Source organism: Lolium rigidum, chromosome 3 (genome assembly GCF_022539505.1).
Source record: "Lolium rigidum isolate FL_2022 chromosome 3, APGP_CSIRO_Lrig_0.1, whole genome shotgun sequence".
Lineage (NCBI taxonomy): Eukaryota > Viridiplantae > Streptophyta > Magnoliopsida > Poales > Poaceae > Lolium > Lolium rigidum.
The window spans coordinates 109,824,601-109,842,346 of record NC_061510.1 but is presented as its reverse complement, the minus strand read 5'-3'; the positions used below and the strand labels follow the sequence as shown (position 1 = coordinate 109,842,346).

Here is a 17,746-nt window from a genome sequence, read left to right as displayed (position 1 = left end):
AGAGCTCAACACTATGCAATGATGCAAAGCAAGAACACTAGAGGTGTTCAAATCCTTCACACTCAAATCCCACCAAAGCAACAAATGCTAGGATGAGATTAGAGAGGAAGAACAAAGGAGGAAATCAACAAATGACTCCAAGATCTAGATCCCAAGAGTTCCCCTCACTTAGAGGAGAAATGGCTTGGTGGAGGTTGTAGATTTAGATCTCCTCTCTTAGATCCCTCAAGAATGAGCAAGAATCATGGGAGGGAAGAGAGAGGAAGAAAGCTCAAGAGGTTCAACAATGGTGGTTAAAAACTTGCTTTTGAACCCTAGAAAACTATTGGGGAAGAAGCCCCTTTTATAGCCAAACGAAATATAACCGTTTGGGGCAGATCTGGGAGTTTTTCGTGCAACCTGGTCAGCAGCCTGGTCAATCGGGTCAGGCACCGGGACACCTAGCGTGAGAGCTGGTCCGACCGGGCCAGGCACCGGGAGCCTGCGTGAGAGCCGGTCTGACCGGGCGTATGACCTGACCAGGCCGGTCCAGACCGGGCCTGAGACCGGACCACGACCGGGTTTGTTCTGTTGACATACTGGACCTGCCCCGGTTGGCACCAGTCCAGGGGCCGGTTGAAACCGGGCTATCCGGTGGGACGGCCGGTCACGCCGGGCGAGGCACCGGGGCAATCATGAAAACATGTTTTACAAAAACCATGATAACTTTTGCGTCCGGACTCCGATTTCGATGATCTTGGGCTTGTTGGAATCCGAACAACAAGTCCTACAACTTTAGACATAGAAACATCATTGTCCATCCACGGAGTAAAATCCATGAGATGAATGTTTTGATCTATCTATAAAAGAGACACCGGTAAAACCTCCAAGCTCGAAAATGCAATAGAAGATGCATACGAATTCCGTTTTCGATGAACTTGAGCTTGTTGTAAAGCTAGCAACAAGCTAAAGAACCTCACACAGAAAAAAACCAAGAAGCAATAAGGATATGAAAAGTATGGAAAGGATTGAGCTCCCTAAGACGATGCGATCAAGTTACCCAACCGAAAGCCCCTCTTGATAGTGCGGCTATCTATCCTATAATCCGGTCTCCCAACAACCACCTTGAGACCGGTAAAAGGAAAACCTAGCAAGGCCATACCTTTGCCTTGCGCATCCCGCTTGATCTTAATGATAACTCTTCAAGCTCCACTCAAGCCGGAATGCCTTACTTGGTCATTGTTGCCTCGTGAAGACTCACAAATGCTCCCCCATACACCATGATGGAAAAGCTCCATTGATGCACATCTTCACATGTCCATTATCCCCAAATGGACGGCAAGCTTCAAGCATGTGATCCACTTGAGATTCTCATCTTGAACTTGTCCAACTCGACCTTGATGACGATCACCACTTGATGTCATCCTCTCATGGGCTATATGAGATCTCACTTTTGATGCATGCCCATGGAAAGATACCTAACCCACATAGACAACACAAGGGCACATATATGATGGGTTAGTTCATAAAGCATAATTGACAAGGCTTACCATACCACATGACTTCACGTGGCACATTTTTCATGCTTCATGTGTTGACCAAACTTGAATCTATTCTTCACTCTTTGTATTGGTCAATCTTGTATCTTCTCATGCTCTATCATACTATCTTGAGGTGTATAAAGAATTCTTCATTTGTTTGCATGCTCTAAATCTTAGTCAACCATAGCTCAACTTATGAGACTATCATGACACCGACTTGGAATCAAGCACTCAAGATCTTGATCATCCATTGCTTATCACATAAGCTAGAGCATGGGTAATATTGAGTTCCACATAGGAACTCCATCTTCATTTCTTCTTCTTGATCATATCACATCTATATCTTCTAATCGATGATCTTGATGCCAATACTAAAGGTATATATTTATCTTCATGGCATCCATACTTGAATCCAACACATGGACTACAAGTAGTACCTATGGAATATTCCTTCATATAAACTCAATGAAAATATTAGTCCATAGGGGTTGTCACTAATTACCAAAACCACACATAGGGGCAATATACCCTTACACTCGGCCACCGGCTTTCTTCTTCAGCTCCACAACCGTCGCTGCCTCCTCCTCCTCCTCCTTCTTCTTCTCCTTCTTCTCCTTTCGGGTCGGCCACGGGCATGTCCTCCACCTCCTTTTCGGAGACCTTGGCAGTAGGTGTACATGCCTCTCATTGCCGTCTTCCTCTTCGCCGTAGGCCTCGGCTTCCTATTGCGTGAACGAGGGCTTCCCCCGCCACCGTTGATGATGTGGCCATGATGGAGTCGCTGGGCATCCACCGAACGGTCCATGCGCGCCCTAGCTGCTGCTGCTTGTGGCGAAATGATGGAAGGCGGGCTGAGGAGTGGCCACACCACCGTTGAAGTGAGTTCGGCAGAGCTCAGGCGATCCAGCAAAGACGCTGTCAAGGTCAACAACGGTGAGGATGTCGGAGTTGAAACCACCAAGCGGGTCGAAGTCCTGGCAAGAACCGAGAGAGGTGCGGAGTTATGTTACCTTGGCTTTCTTGGAGCACCGACCATGCGCTTGACGGTGAGGGCAACGAGACACGGCCTTGGCCCCCCCTACGCGGTGGGGATGTACGGGGGTGGCGCTACCATCCCTGCCATGGTAGCGGTCCTCTTCATCATGGCCGCCTCTACCGCCTCCGCCGCCAAAGCCTTTCGCTCCCTCGCCTTTTGCTCCGCCTGCCGGAGACATGCGTCCTCCACCTGCGGGCGCTGGAGGTCGAAGGCCCACTCGGTGTTGGTCATCCCCTCCGGCTGCTCTTTCTCGGGCTTCCTTTTCTTATTTGGGGGCGCGCAAATGGAGGGAAATAGAATGATTTTGCAGGGTATATTAGCAATGTCCGCCAACAGGGTTGGCCCGCCCACTTCTTGAGCTCCCGCCGGTGCCCCCGCTAGCCTCCCTCCGGATTGGATTCGGCCTATGGGCGTCGGATGAATGGTATCCACGCATCGGCACAAAAGCGTATGTGAGGGGCGTGGCTAGACACGATTTTTTACGCTGGTGCTCCTTGCTGATCCCCTTTCAATCACTCTCTTAAAAAACGTGGATGGGGCAAGCTTCTTTGGCTCACTGCGAGCTAGCGATATTCCAAAACGGGAGTGGAGGGTCGTTTTTCGATTCACATGGGTACCAGTGTTTTTGCTAAGGTGTCAAGATGGTATCCCACCGGGATATCACTGATAGATTTATAGTGTATTTTATCTTTTCTAGTTCAAATTTTAATGTAAAAATTTACACTAGACAAAGCAAAATGCACTATAAAAATTTACACTAGAAAACACAAAATGCACTAAAAGTAGGATTTTTTTTGAATTTTTACTAGTAGAATTTAGATGGGATCCTACTTAACACCCTAGTTTTCGCGGGATAGCTTGTTCAAATCCGTACTGCGAAACATGCTAGTGAGGATTTTCGGGGTGGCCCAGGAAAACTCTGGAAACCCTTTCAATACAGGCCTCCAAACCAAGGATCAAGGGGCTCTGCTGTCCGCGACACGCCTCTGTTCTTGCCAACCCTAAACTGCCGACCTGTCGTGCCCCTATTACTTCAGAAGTTCAGAGTTACTCCAGAGTTTAGGGGCAGTTTGCACAAGGAATACTGTGATCTGTTGACCTTTGTTTTGAAAGCCGGCATGCAGTCTTTGAGGTGACATTTGACATTTTTGTCTTCTGCATTTTTTCCCTGGCAAAAAAGGGCAATAAATAAGAAGAACAGACTCGGTACAACTTCTGAACCGAAATAGACAATCCATGAGAATCTGGAACATCTCAGCGGAAAGTTACTGAAGTTGCAGGATTCAATAAAAGGATTTCATGCAACATATGTTGATGCCACAACATGGATGAGGCGTCAAACGAGTCCACAGCTGCCAAAGAACAGACTCGGTACAACTTCTGAACCGAAATATTCATAGCAGCTTCCCAGCGCTGACATTCAGCATTTAAACTGAGGCATCGACAAACAAGTGAGGCAACTAAGTTCTCATAAATTTTGGACCAACGAAGCATATGTAAATGCTGCACGGTTGACATTACACCCATAATTTACATACGCATGCCGGTTTCCCTAACTTGGGACGCCTTTATTTGACTAGACCAAATACACCTGTATATGAACTGAGATATGACCATACTCACATCAGTAATATTACTATAAATAGAACAAACGAGTGGCGCTTTGTGACACACCACGTCCAGTTTCGCGCCTCTTGAGTATCACTGCATGTAAGATTGCAGCCTAAAACCTTGGCAAAGTTGCATCATAGAATCCCAGTTACTTGGGATCATGCCATGATGCATTCCCTGGGATCGGACCTCCCTCTTCGGCCTGTACTGCGACCACCAAACTGAATGAAGAAAGGTTCGTCATCGCCACCACCGCTTGCGAAATCAGAAGCAGACGGTTCATGCTCTGTGTCAGATTCAGATAGTCTTGGATGCAACCTCACCAGACGCATGAGGATGCCAGGCTCAACTGTCGCTCCTGCTCGGGAAGCGTCGACTTTTCTACCCCGATCATTATAAGCCATTATCTGTTATGCAACGAAAAGAATACGGTAAAATAAAAAATGAATGTAATAACAAGAGGAGGTATACGGCCAATTGTGTAACTAAATACGACTTACTTGATTTGCATGTTTCGGCAATGGAATTACTTTCTTAGATTCAGGTGACCAAATCCTGATTGTTCTGCCGATCCCGCTAGTTGCTAGGAACGGGAACCGCGGATGGGGTTCGACGCAGGTAACGACATTCCTATCGCCACACATCATCCTCATCACTTTACCTCCCTTCTTCTTCCAAATGAAGACATTCCCACAATCTGATCCACTCAAAACATATTCATCATTTGGTCCAAAGAAACTGACTCCTTTAACAGTTCTGGAATTCCTGTGACCAGAGTATGCTTGTACCTCCTTGAGCATGTCCAAATTCTCTGGCAGTGTTGATTCAGGATTCGAACCAAGACCCATGTTGTTTTGGAACAAATAGACAAGCTCGTCATTGTATGAGACAAGCATCTCGCTTGATTTGGAGTATGCAATACCAGTGATGTGGACCTTCCCACCCTTAAGAAGGTGCTTAGGGCAGAAAGTATCAACTGGTAGGTTCATATTGCTTGAAGCATCCGAGTTGATTCTCCTAGAATCATACAACCGTACATACTCATCTGAACCACCAACTGAAAAATAGTTTGGGTTCTGCGGGTCGATGGCAATAGTATTCAGTCTTACACGACGTCTCCTCTCTGAGAACGAATAGCAGGTGAAGAGCTTTATTGGTGAATTACTGCGCAGGTCAAACTGTAACAAATAACAAATGTTTGATGCAAATGTACTAAGCTCATAAATAATTGTTGTAATTGCATATAACCGGCCAGTAACTTACATGCTGTACCAGGCCATCCTCTCCACAAGTGTAAAGTATGTGAGGACTTCCTGGTTCGAGAGCCACTTTCTTCACACGATCATCATGTTCCCCTATTTGCCTGGTTGTTACTTCACCACCCTGCTTCAGTTCTCCCACCCTGACCTACAAGAAGAGAACAGTAACTTCGCTGAATCCGCAGGCGCCTGATTGCAGAAATATTTCCATGTATAATTTTTTTTTCCGGTTCTTCCCTTTCCAGATAAAGTTGGCGCAGAAAAAGCAAGTAGGTTAGGTGTTTTCTTTGAAAATAATAAAATTGAGGTAGCTAGTTCTGTTAATAGTATTAAAATTGCGAGGTTGATCATGTCGTGGTGATGTTTAAATGTCAACACCACCAAAGGCAAGACATGAGGAAGACAGTTCTCATAGTCTCTCTATCCCCAAGGTGACCAACCTTTGTAATGACCTTGTTGGAGGGGTTTTTCCACGTTAAAATCTTGTGTCTCTGCTATGTTTTTCTTTTCGTTGTTCAAAATTTACTTGTCGCGTTTATAACATCTAGAGGTATTCTTTTAGGCATTAATATGGCTACCATTAAGGTCAAGGTGATAAGAGTTGGTAACAACTCCTTTACGAGCATGATCTATAGTGGGTTACATTTCATTCAGCAAGAGCTGAATCACATAAAGTTTCACGTTAGATCAAGGAGGATTGTTTTGAATGGTTTGCTCGCAGTAAATGGTTCTGCGCAACATGAGTTCAAGTCAGATTTTCTTGCCAAAACTTGCTCATATATGTTGTTCTGTAATTTCAACATTATTAGTAGACAACAGAAAATAGTGCTCCCGAAACCTCCCTCCCTCCCGAAACCCCCTCCCTCCTGAAACCCTAGCCGCCTCCCGCCGCCGCTGCTGGTGGCGCCGCCGGGCAAAGACCGCGGGGCGTGGCGGCGGTGGCGGCCTTTCCTCATGGCGCGCAGCGGACAGCGGCCGGGATCTTCCCTCGATGCTGCGGCGGTGGTCCCCCTGACTCCCGTGTGCATGGCTCGGCGGCGCCGGCGGCCAGACTTGATCTGTGCTATGGCTCTCCCACCTCCCGTCGGCGGCACGCCGGTGTTGGCTGGTGGTGGGCGGTGATCTGCGCCATCCCCTCCGCCTCTCGCCGGTGCGTGGTGATGATCTTGGGATTCACCCGCGGCACGAGGTCGCCCGGGGCAGCAGCCTTGGGTTCGATGGTGGAGGCGACCCTCTTCTTCGCCGGAGATGGCCGGTCTGCGAATGGCGGTGCCGGGTCTTTTCGATCTGTCACCGCGTACCGGCGGTGAGGTGGAGAGGCATGGAAGCCGGCGACGGATTTCGTCGGTGGACGGCTGGCGTTCGGCTGCGGCGTTGACGATGGCGTGTGCGGTGTCTCCGGACAACGCGGTCTGCGCTTGGTGTCTCCGGCGGCAGCTGTGGCCAGCCTGGGATGGTCGCCGACGCGAGGGCCTGGCCTGAATAACGGCGGCGGTCCTAGGGTCTCTCTTAGGCGAAGATGAAGACTGACCTAAGGCTTGCTCTTCTCGATCTGGATGGAGTGTTGAGTTCCGGAAGGCTCCGCCGGCGAATGTAACAGTGCTTTTTGCCTGGAGTTTGCTGGATCGGTGGTATTCGGTCGTGCGCCCCCATGCTTTTATTCTGACCGTTTGGTTCTGGAGGGAGCAGCGCGTAGCTCTTTTTCTGTGTTGACATCAAGTGACTATGGATCCATGATGAAAGTCGGAAGAAAAGAATTTCATGAAGGCCAGATGGGAGGACTAGCTAAGTGAGGTTCAAGTCTCCGCGCTGATGAGGGACTTGCTTTGTGTTCCGGGCTTCACAGCAGCGGTATGAAAGTGGGGGTGACAACACAGGTGAAGTTCAGAGTCCTACCTTTCAGGGTGAAAACCCAAGGTCTGGCCTTAACTGGTTGTGCCTGGCAATGACCTTGTTGGAGGCATTGTTTTGAGAGCGGGGACTATCTTCAGGGTGAAAACCTAAGATCTTTGGTCGGGCGACGACGGTGTTAGAGCACTGTTCCCTTCTTGAAGGCGTCGTTTTTTGGAGAGTCTGTATTTTAGGTGTTGTCTTGGCGGTGGATGTATTGCTGTTGTTAGGCCCGAGATATTGTAGCAGGACCTTTGTTTCTTAGTTTTCTTTTCTTTTTTTTTTGGCTGTGTGCATCCGTAGTGCCATTAGGGTGGTGCGTTGTTGTAGAGGCTGAGTGTAATTGGTATCTTTTGATATTAATATATTTTCCTTTATAAAAAAAAATAGAAAATAGTGTTGATTTGGATGCATGTTGGCGCTTCGTGCTTAAAGCCAAAACTGATAGGCTTGACTTTGAGGTAAACTGTTCTCCTAGGACACTAATTTACTTGGGCAACAAGTTGAAGCACACTAAGTTATATGGCTAGTGTGGAGTGGGAACATAAGTTCTCAATGGTCATTATTCACACACTGCAATGGGTGGTGTACGATTGAATAAAATCACAGGCGTGTGACAACCTTGTCGGCAATCTTGCGAGAGCACATGAAATTTGTAAACGTGGAGAATGCTGAGATCAAAGGACGGAACTCGTTAACACAGACACTGATTTGCCAAGGTTTGAACCCCCTTGTGAGGGTAAAGATCCATGGGTTTGCCAAGATTTTGGTAAAGATTCTTGCTTTTGGGCTTGCTCCCCACATGAAAGAACTTGTCTCCAACCTCAAAGTGCTTTCATTAAAGTTTGTGAGTAACTATGCAAGATGGCTTCACCGCCGTAAGAAGCCTTCACTTCTCTTCAAGCTCAACATTAAGTAGGCTCTTGGCTCAGTCCATTGGGAATATTTGCTTGGTCTCCTCCAAAGGCTTCACTTCCCCTCTAGATTCTGTGATTGGGTTGCATCGCTTTTATCCACTTCATCTTCAAGGGTCTTACTAAGTGGGATTCCGGGTGTCCCCATCAAACATTCCCATGGCCTTTGCCAATGAGACCCTCCCTCCCCATTGCTTTTTAGCATCACAATCGACTCTCTCCAACAAAATCTAGATATGGCCACTTCCCAATGCTATCTTCACCGGCTCGCCGGAAAGGGTGCCCACTTCCGTACCTCCCTTTATGTGGACCATGCCGCCATTTTTTGGCCCCTATCAAGGTAGATACCACAACCCTTCTGCAAATTCTCACCAACTTCGGCAATGTCACATGTTTGACCATCAACTTACAGAACAATTTGGTCGCTCCCATCCGTTGTCATTGTATTGATCTTGACGATATTTTGGGCCTTCGGCCTCCAACTTGTCATCAATAAGCTCAAGCGCATTCATTTTCAAATCACTGAAGATAAGACCGCCGATCGATAGGCTCGCTCCTTGGCAAGGAAAATATTTTATCATTGTGGGTCGCACAACTCTTGCTAAGTCGATCCTCACATTGCAATCTATCTATCTCCTCCCCGCCCTTGATGTGCCGGTTGAGTTTCTTCAAGCACTCCAAAAGATTATCCATGCTTGAATTTGGGTGGGCACCGATAAGGTCTATAGTGGAAAATGTAAAATCAATTGGGACACAATTTGTAGGACAACTTCCCTTGGCAACCTCGTGTCCTCAACTTGGAGAAAATTTTCCCACCTTTCACTAATGTGGTCATCGTTGGAGTGGACATAACTGGGCCTGCCTTGGGTTGGCACCGAGCTCCCTTGCAATGAGGGTCATATGGATTTTTTTCTTTATCATGACTAAAGTCGCCATTGGAGATGGGAGGAAGGCCATGTTTTTAATGCCCCTTGGGCCGATGTGATCAGCCCCAAAACCATCACGCCCTCCATTTTTCCTGCTCAAATAAGAAATCTTGGTCGGTTTGGTAGGCCATGGCCAACGACGCTTGAAATCAACAAATTTACTACTACAACGGCCTTTCGGTGCAACACCTTGAGGAATTTAGTTGTCTTTAGCATAAAAACTTGCAAATCCAACTTTGTGAAGGTGTCCATGATGCTATCACTTGAAAACTCACCACCTTAGGGAACTACTCCGCTTCTTGCGCTTACAAGGATCACTTCACCATGCTAATATCGACAAAATGAATTCAAAAATTTGCAAGATGTGGGCTCCTTCAAAGTGAAGATTTTTCTCTTGGTTTATCATTCAAAATCACGTGTGGACGTCAGATCGTATCCAACAACGTGGATGACCTAATTGTGGTAATTCCCCCCTTTGTAATAGTGCTCCCGAGTCCGTGGCTCACATGGTTTTCACTTGTAGATTTACCTCTAGGCTTTGGGTGTGGTTAAAGCTTGGATTGACCTTCCGTCCTTCGACCCGATGGATTGGGCCGCCTTTCAAGACATGCCGGTACTTGTTAGATGCATATTCTCCATGCTCATCCCGGAAGGATGAAAGTTATGGTGTCCTTTGTCATGCTCGTTACTTGGGATTAATGAGCACAACACTAGATTGTTTGAAAACAAGAGTCATTTTCCCTTAGTTACTTTTGGCCGCATCAAGTTGGAGGCGAGATCCTGGATCCTTGCCGGTGCTAACAACTTGGTGTAACCTTATTCTAGGAGAGTATGATTTTTTATCACGGGTTGTGTCCTTGGGGCATGAAACTAAAACCTCTCTTGTTACTTGCTTCTTATTATTCATAAGAAAATATTTGTTTTTTAAAGGATCCTACTCCTGCCTTGCTCTTGTATTATCTGATGCACAAAGAAAGATCATAGATAAGGGAGCTCGGCCAAATGTAGATGATGATCTTGACTAGGTCTTGGATATTTTAGTCCTTTACATCAAGATTTGAGACCTTGTATGGCATGACTGAGAGTCTATTGCGATCACTCTCTTTGCCTCAAGTTATTCAATTGGACCCATGTGAATTTCCCTGGGAAGGTGGTTTGGTAGGATGATTCTAGGGGGTACCCGACTTTCACCTTGCTAGCCAGCTTGTCCGGCTTGAAGGGTATATTTCTGAGTTCGTGCCACATCCGTGTGTCAACAATGATCAATCATCTTTCCTTATAAACTATGTCGAGGTGGCGTACCTATGTAATATGGTGAACTTTAGTTTAGAACTTTCTTGCTTCAGTCGTTGAATTACAAAAGTTCCTCATGGCCGCATGTCTATGGAAACACACGCCATGATAAGGTTTGACAAATGAGATAATTCTTACTAGGATGGTCTCTTTGTGTCATAGGATCTTATAAAATGAAAAGGGAAGGCTGGTACAATTATTGATGCTTTGGACATTATGTCGGGTAGATTGTCCTTAACATGGCCGAGGAAGCTATCAAAGGGGATGCTAATAAAAAAATGGTAAAAATCATATATGAAGACAAAACAAGATGGCCCAACTTGCAAAAGTAAACCACATTTCAGGAATGTAAAGTTGTACATAGACCTTCTACGTTATAGCCAATGGTGACCATTGTAAAGAAACTTCTCCACTAGAGCAAGGTGATAGGACCATAGTGGGAGATGGCAACCGAAACATACTTAAACAATTATTATAAATTGTTGTTTGGTGCCCTAGAAATAAATCAATTCTCTATGGGGAGCAGTTACTGAAGACATCCGACAATTTTCTCCTCGGGAGAACAACATTCTCACAACCTTTCACCAAGAAGGAAGTGTGAGAGGATGTTTTCGAGATGGAGCATAACAATGATCCAAGATTAGACGGGTCCTAAGTAAGTTTTTCCAAATATGTTGGGACGTAAATAAAGCGGATCTCATGACTTTTTTTTGAAAGGAATACGGTAGGGGAAGCCCCTAGAGTGATATGGATCTCATGGACTCGTTCGCTGATTTTCAACAAGGGATGTTCCCTTGTTTCATATTAACGTTGGTTTCATGGCCTTGTTGCCAAAAATAGAAGATGCGGCCCAAATTCAACAATAACATCCGATTTTCTTACTGAATGTTTGCTTAAATATCCTTGTGGGTGATAAATAATCGTATGACAATAATTGCTCATAATTTTATTTGGCCCACACCATCGGCTTTTATGCCTACCCGTAACATCCTAGAGGGGGTTGTGGCCCTGTATGAAACTATTAGATGAGGTTATCTTCGAGGTGGATTTTGAAATTTCCATTGACAAAGTAAAATGGTTTTTTCTCCACCAAGCATTATGCATGAAGGGTTTCAGACCAAACTAGTGTGACTGGATTGCTAAGTTTATCCATGGAGGGAGTGTGGCGGTTAAAGTGGACGGTGAAATTGAGCATTACTTACAAGCAAGAAAAGGTATGGAATACCGGGATCCTATGTCTCCGATTTTCTAAATCTGGTAGCCGATATGCTTGCAATTCTTATTGCTCGAGCTAAGGAGGATGGCCAAGATAGAGACCTTATGCCGCATCCGATGGATGCTAGGATTTCCATTTTAGTATGTCCATGCCATTACTTTTATGGAACGTGATGTGCAAATGGCTATAAATATGCAGTTAATGTTTTCCATTTTAAACCACTCTCATGCCTTAAAGTCAAGTTTCAGATGAGTGATTTTCTTTTGTTTTGACCATGCTAAAGAGGAAGAAGAATACTACGAGCAATTCTTTGGTGTTAATCCCTTCTATCCAGGTATCTTGGTATCCCCACCCATTGCCATAAGATCCTAATTAAGTAAGGATCTCAATATGGTGGAGGACTTGTTTTGAGAAAAAAAAACTTAGTAGTTTTAAAGGCAAGCTCATTTCATATGGTACACGACTTGTGTTAACCAACTATGTACTCGTTATCCAACCTATGTTTATGTTGTCCATTTTGGCAAAGTGATTTGTTCCGAACTAACGGTGATGGGGACTGCTAGGTATAACTGACAGAGGTCAGACCAAGGTTTTTTTTACCCCGGAATGCCACTCCCGGCACTCAAGGTGCACCACCAAATATCTACCATGATGTCTTGTCACATGTGCTTGACCACTACCTCCATTCCTTCTAGCCTTGACACACAGGCATGCGCCGATTCCCCTACTGATATGCGTTATGTCCTAGACCATCTGGCAATGAATAAGCCTCACACATAGGTTAAAGGAACATGACATACTAGACCGTATAAGAGGGTCCTTAGATCTCACCATATATCAAATGTTGGCCTTCCAGCCAATGCTCACACATATTGTGATCAATGCCACACGACCGATAATTTTGCATGTACAAGCGTGTTAATAGGTGATGACAAGAGTGACGTGAACCAATGAACCCCACATAAGGTTCATCCGATAGATGTACACCGTCCTCACCATCAATACACGACAAACTTGGAAAAAAAGGGATCCCCTTCCAATATTGCATCCATTGTCCAGCTGCAGTTGCGCTCCATCTCCAATCAGCAAGAAGAAGGATCGACACGAGGGAGCTGATGAAGCTATTCGCAGTGCCCTACCTTCTCCACATTGGGACACCTGTTGATCCGCAAATTGACGACGTTGAATCTCTTGCCACCAATGCATATTTCGCCACAACAACCGTTGCCCTGATTCACAGCCGGCTATTGATGCCCTCTCACCCCCGCAGCCAAGCCACCACCAAAAGGTTTTGTGGCCGACACCCCAATTTTCGGTTTCCGCAGAACGAGACGCCCTCTGGGGGTGCACACCGAGCTTGGTCGAAGGTCCCTGCAGTAGGAGGGGATGAATTCCACCGTTGCCTTCCACAAAGTGGTACTTGCACGTCGGTTTCCTCTAACAGCCATGGAGTGCGCGGTGGGGAGGGACGATGGTGGAGGTGGTGGCTAGGGTTTTGCCCGAGCTGCTTCCCTTGGAGTGACGCGAGGAACCTAGTCACGATGTCTGATTGAATTGAATATGAGGACTAGAGTTCTTTGTCGACAATTGTATAGTTGATGTGTAATGTTTTCCAAAAAATAAAACACTACATACTTTAATGTTTTTCCAAAAAAAATCTTAGATTTCCCTACTTTAAAAAAACTTACATTTGTTTACATATTATTATAATATAAAACAGTACATACATATTGGGATACTTGTGAATATCTAATAATTAGTATGATACTGCAAGAACAAAACTCAGATGGGGGTAGGGACGGACCTGGTCATCCCCAGCAACAGTCACAATAGTGCTGTCATTCGTAAATGGCATCACTCGAGCATGGAGGACATTGTATTGGTGCCCAGAAGGATAACTTAGTCTTTTAGATTTAGCAAGCCAATCCCAGAGAATGATGTCTGTGTCGTCTGAAGCAGACACGAGAAGGTCACCAGCAGGGCTGAAGCTGACGGCATTAACAGAGGCGGTATGACCTTGCAACTGTGCATACTGATTCATGCGCATGATTATGCCCTATTCCACGCGGAGAAAATGAAAATATGGACAGTCAACAAAGAATGGAAGGGTATAAGTAGCTGTGAGAATTTTACAATTTGCAGAAGAGAGCAGAGTTATGAAATGCCGAAATCATCTAGAGCCAAAAAAAAAAAATCATCTAGAGCAGAGCTATCTGCACAAGGCGTGTACCTCACGTCCCAGAGGATTATCCAGATGATATACATGCTCTAAATGCTAAAAACAACATAGTTCAACATGTGGACACTAAGTTCAACCAGCCACTTACTGACTTACGAAACTGATACTGCAACCTGTGTCAATCTTATTCCATATGCTACAGTATAACAATTTTTACCATACATGCTCGATCCAACAAAAAATAGGAGCATGTAATGTAATGAATGAAGTGATATGGGGAGATCACACGTACTGAAATTAAATCGAGAAAGGGACACCTCAGAACCGCTGATTCGACAGGAGGAGGCGCGGGGGTTGGACGAGCCGATCTCGCGCCTGCCGACCTCGAAGAAGCAGCTAGCAGCCGGCCGGCGGCCAGTGGCCAGGCATACAGCGGACATGGTGTGGCGGTTGAACAGGAGAAGAGAGCAGTGCGAGACGAGAGGGAGAGAGAAAGCAGGTGATTTGTCTGGGGTTTAAACTGCCACAGCCTTCAGCCCCCGTCAGAACCTCGAGGCTCGACTGATGGTTCTCGGATGTTCCTAACTTCCTACGAGCTGGGGCGTCGGATCACGTGGTTCTGCGTTTCTTTTGCGTGCTCTCGACTTAGTTTTTCTCCTTCTCTACAAGTTATTTTTTTGTTGTTGGAGAAAACAACGAGTAGGTTGGTGCCTGGTGGAAGTGGCGGACGGCACGTCAGGGACATCGCCAATTTCTGTTGGGCAAAGTACAAATATTTGATAGCATGTTACCAAATTAGCTTATTAGCATGACATCAAAAGTACTAATATGACAAAAGAAACTTTACTTAACCGTGTTTCACAAACAATATGCAGGATTTTCTCATTTTCTAAGTTTCAGTGAACGAAAGGTGTCCAAAGCGTGAAATCACACAAGTTAGGCACACTTCTTTTGGGCTTCTCAGACAGCTTCGAGGTGGTGCACCACCGAAGCCCAAAAGAAGTCTCTAGCTTCTACCCAGCTTATTTTCACTGAGAAGCCCAACTCCTGACTATACCGAGAAACTGGTCTCGAGCTGTTTCTGGGAGTTTCCCGAGCTTCTCCCCTCTGAATCTAATCGGTACACTGAGTTGCCCCTTCAGTTGATTCTATTTACAGCAAAATGCCACCCCGAAGTATAACCCTTGGATGGACAAGTGAAACGGAAAAAAAAAGGAGCTGAGATTCGTGAGCAAACTCGAATCGTTCCCCATCCGTGCGCACCCGAGCTTGCTCTAGGGTTACGTGTTGCCGCCGCCGCTCCCTGCCGGACCAGCCACCTGCTCCGCCGCCCCGGCACGGCACAACCAGCTTCTCCGCCTGCTCCGCCGCCGCTCCCCGCCGGACGAGCCCCCTGCTTCTTCGCCCCTACACGCCCAGCCAACTTCCCTGCAGATCGGCGCCGAGGACGAGCTGGCCACTCCGCCCCCGCCCATTGACCGTCGCCGCGGAGACCTCCCAGGCAGGCGCTGACAGGGGCCTCGTCTCCAGCCTCCAATCGGCTTCCTCGAGCTCATCCTCCCCGACAAGTTCCTCCTCGCAGCCACATGGATATCCTTCCAATTTTCACTTGTATATTACAGTATTGTCAAGACGTTTTGCTAAGCTTCCAATTCCCACTTGTATTGTCATGGTGTCATGATGTTCTGCTGATGGTCAATTTATTCGATTGTTTCTCTGGATGTGAACTGATATTCCGCTATAGTTCAAATTGTTGGGTAATTGTAAATTAATGGATAGTTGTAAATTGCTTGAGAAGTTATTGTTATTCGAAACACTAAAGATTTCTTTTATTTTGGCATGTATAAATTGCAAATGATAGTTATCATCACTTATTTGACCACATATTTTAATTTAGGGGTGTTATAGACATTTTCAACTCAACACATCAAATAAGCCAAATTTTTGGAAGCCCAAAAGAATAGGAGCAACCAGTTTCTAGGAGCTTCTTCTCACCACAGTTTTTTCCCACCATTTTCTAGAAGCTAGCTTATGCATAAGCAGAAGCCCAAAAGAAGTCACCCTTAGCTAGCTAGACGCCTGGACATATTTTTTTCCCCTTAAAATAAATTGCAGGTAACTAAAGATCCAGTGTACCAACTTCTGAAACTAAAGATCTAGCATGCAACTTAGATTCCCGAACACAATGTCCATCTCCCTCGTCTCCGGCGGCCTAGCTAGTAGCCATTGGCAGGGGAGCACCAGGTCTTTTGTGGCGTCTAGTTTGGTATTCGTGTATTAGTTTTGTATGTGCATAGTTGTGACTTTTCGGTGGTGGTGGCATTTTGTCAAATACTGTCATCCGGTTCCATCAATGTCCCGGTTTGGCCGCGGTAGTTGTTGCCGGAGCGTTAGGACTGTTTTAGTTTCTCATGTTTTATCGTATCATTGTCATGGTATTCTCTTTGATTTGGAGGCTTGGTGATAAAGCAGCACTTCGACAACCTGCCTTGTGAAAGGTGTGTCCTTGTCAGCAGGTTCGGTCGTAAATATGCTCACCCCTCGTGATGAACGGATCATGCGGCTGTTCAAAATCCTTCGCTGCTAACAAATAGCATTAATACGACAGAAGCAACTTAAGCTCAAAAAAAGTGTTTCACAAACAGTATGCTTGATTTTTCTTACTTTCTGAGATTCAATGAACCCTAAAGCGTCCAATTCGTGAAAACGCATAATCTAGACTCATGTTTGTTTTCCATGTATAAATCTCACATAATTAACGATTTGATGTAGAAACCATCAAAGACGTACGGTTTTAAAAGCATGCCATAATTTTGTAATACATTTGACCAACTTATGTTTAGTTTTCCTATTTTAAATGTCAAACCTTTCGTTCATTATGGTATCCCATTTTTTGAGCAACCGATAGGACACTGCATTTTCATATATATAGATGAAAAGGGAAAGTTAATTACAAAAAAAGTTAGCATTTTGGTAAGGGGAATCAAAAATAAACCCTCATACAAAACAAATCGACCAAAAAATGACGGGGGCAAAAAAAAAAAAATTGCTTGGCTCAGTGGACGCGAATGGTACCACCCATACTCCATACACAATCTCTCTCGCACACAGCACACTGAATCAAAACGCCGTCGGCCCACGACAGTCGCTCATATACATGCATGCGACATGCGTGTACATGCATGGCCATGTAGCAGCTGTTTTATTATAGCAATTTCAAGCAAACATATGCTAACGGAAATCAATCTATAGCAGGCTAGCTATAGCTACCAATGGATGGGCGTAACGTGGACGTGTTGTCCGGCTGGCCGGCCGGCTCGATCAGGGAGAGTCGGAGCCGGGGCGGAAGGGGTTGGGCACCTCGAAACCGGGGTTGGGGACCCAGGTGTCGTCGGCGCCGGGGATGAACTGCCCGCTAGCGGCGGCCGGAATGCTGTGGTCCAGCCCGCCGAGGTCCGGCATGTAGTGGGTGCCCAGCTCGTATCGCCCGATCCCCGGGATCAGCACCGTCCCCTCCTGGAACGTCTCCGGCCGCTTCACCGCATCCTCCACCGCGGCCACGGGCTTCTCGGCCGGGACGTCGCGCGCCGCCGAGCCCAGCCGGGCGAAGCACGCCGTGGCCACTAGGACCGCGAGGATCAGCAGGGACGCCGACTTTGCCATGTCGATCGTCGAGTGGCTAGCTGTGATCGTGACCAGTGGTAGGAGGTAGCGAGCTTTGCTGCTGTCCCGATCGCTGGCTGTTGCTTTCGTTGTGGTAGATGGTGCTCCGTGCGGCGGGCTTATATAGAGCGCATGGATCCAGCCTGCTGGCGCGCTACGGAATGGAACGGGAGGGAAAAGGCGGCGCGTTCAATTCTCATATGGATCGCACATCACGCGCCGCGCGGGCGTGTTATTGC

At 46.3% G+C, this 17,746-nt stretch overlaps 2 protein-coding genes across 2 annotated transcripts; both read right to left on the bottom strand.

Annotated features, from left to right (window-relative positions):
• Nucleotides 1–4,325: 4,325 nt before the first annotated feature.
• LOC124695335 (DDB1- and CUL4-associated factor 8-like) lies at nt 4,326–14,284 on the bottom strand. The gene is made up of 6 exons (XM_047228190.1): nt 14,162–14,284; nt 13,470–13,721; nt 5,431–5,574; nt 4,829–5,345; nt 4,668–4,750; nt 4,326–4,574 (listed from the first exon to the last, which is right to left on the bottom strand). Exons 1-6 carry the CDS (start codon nt 14,282–14,284, stop codon nt 4,326–4,328), a joined length of 1,368 nt encoding a protein of 455 aa, XP_047084146.1.
• Nucleotides 14,285–17,165: 2,881 nt separating this feature from the next.
• Nucleotides 17,166–17,507, bottom strand: LOC124698672 (putative cell wall protein). Its single transcript, XM_047231140.1, has one exon. It carries the CDS (start codon nt 17,505–17,507, stop codon nt 17,166–17,168), a length of 342 nt encoding a protein of 113 aa, XP_047087096.1.
• Nucleotides 17,508–17,746: the final 239 nt, after the last annotated feature.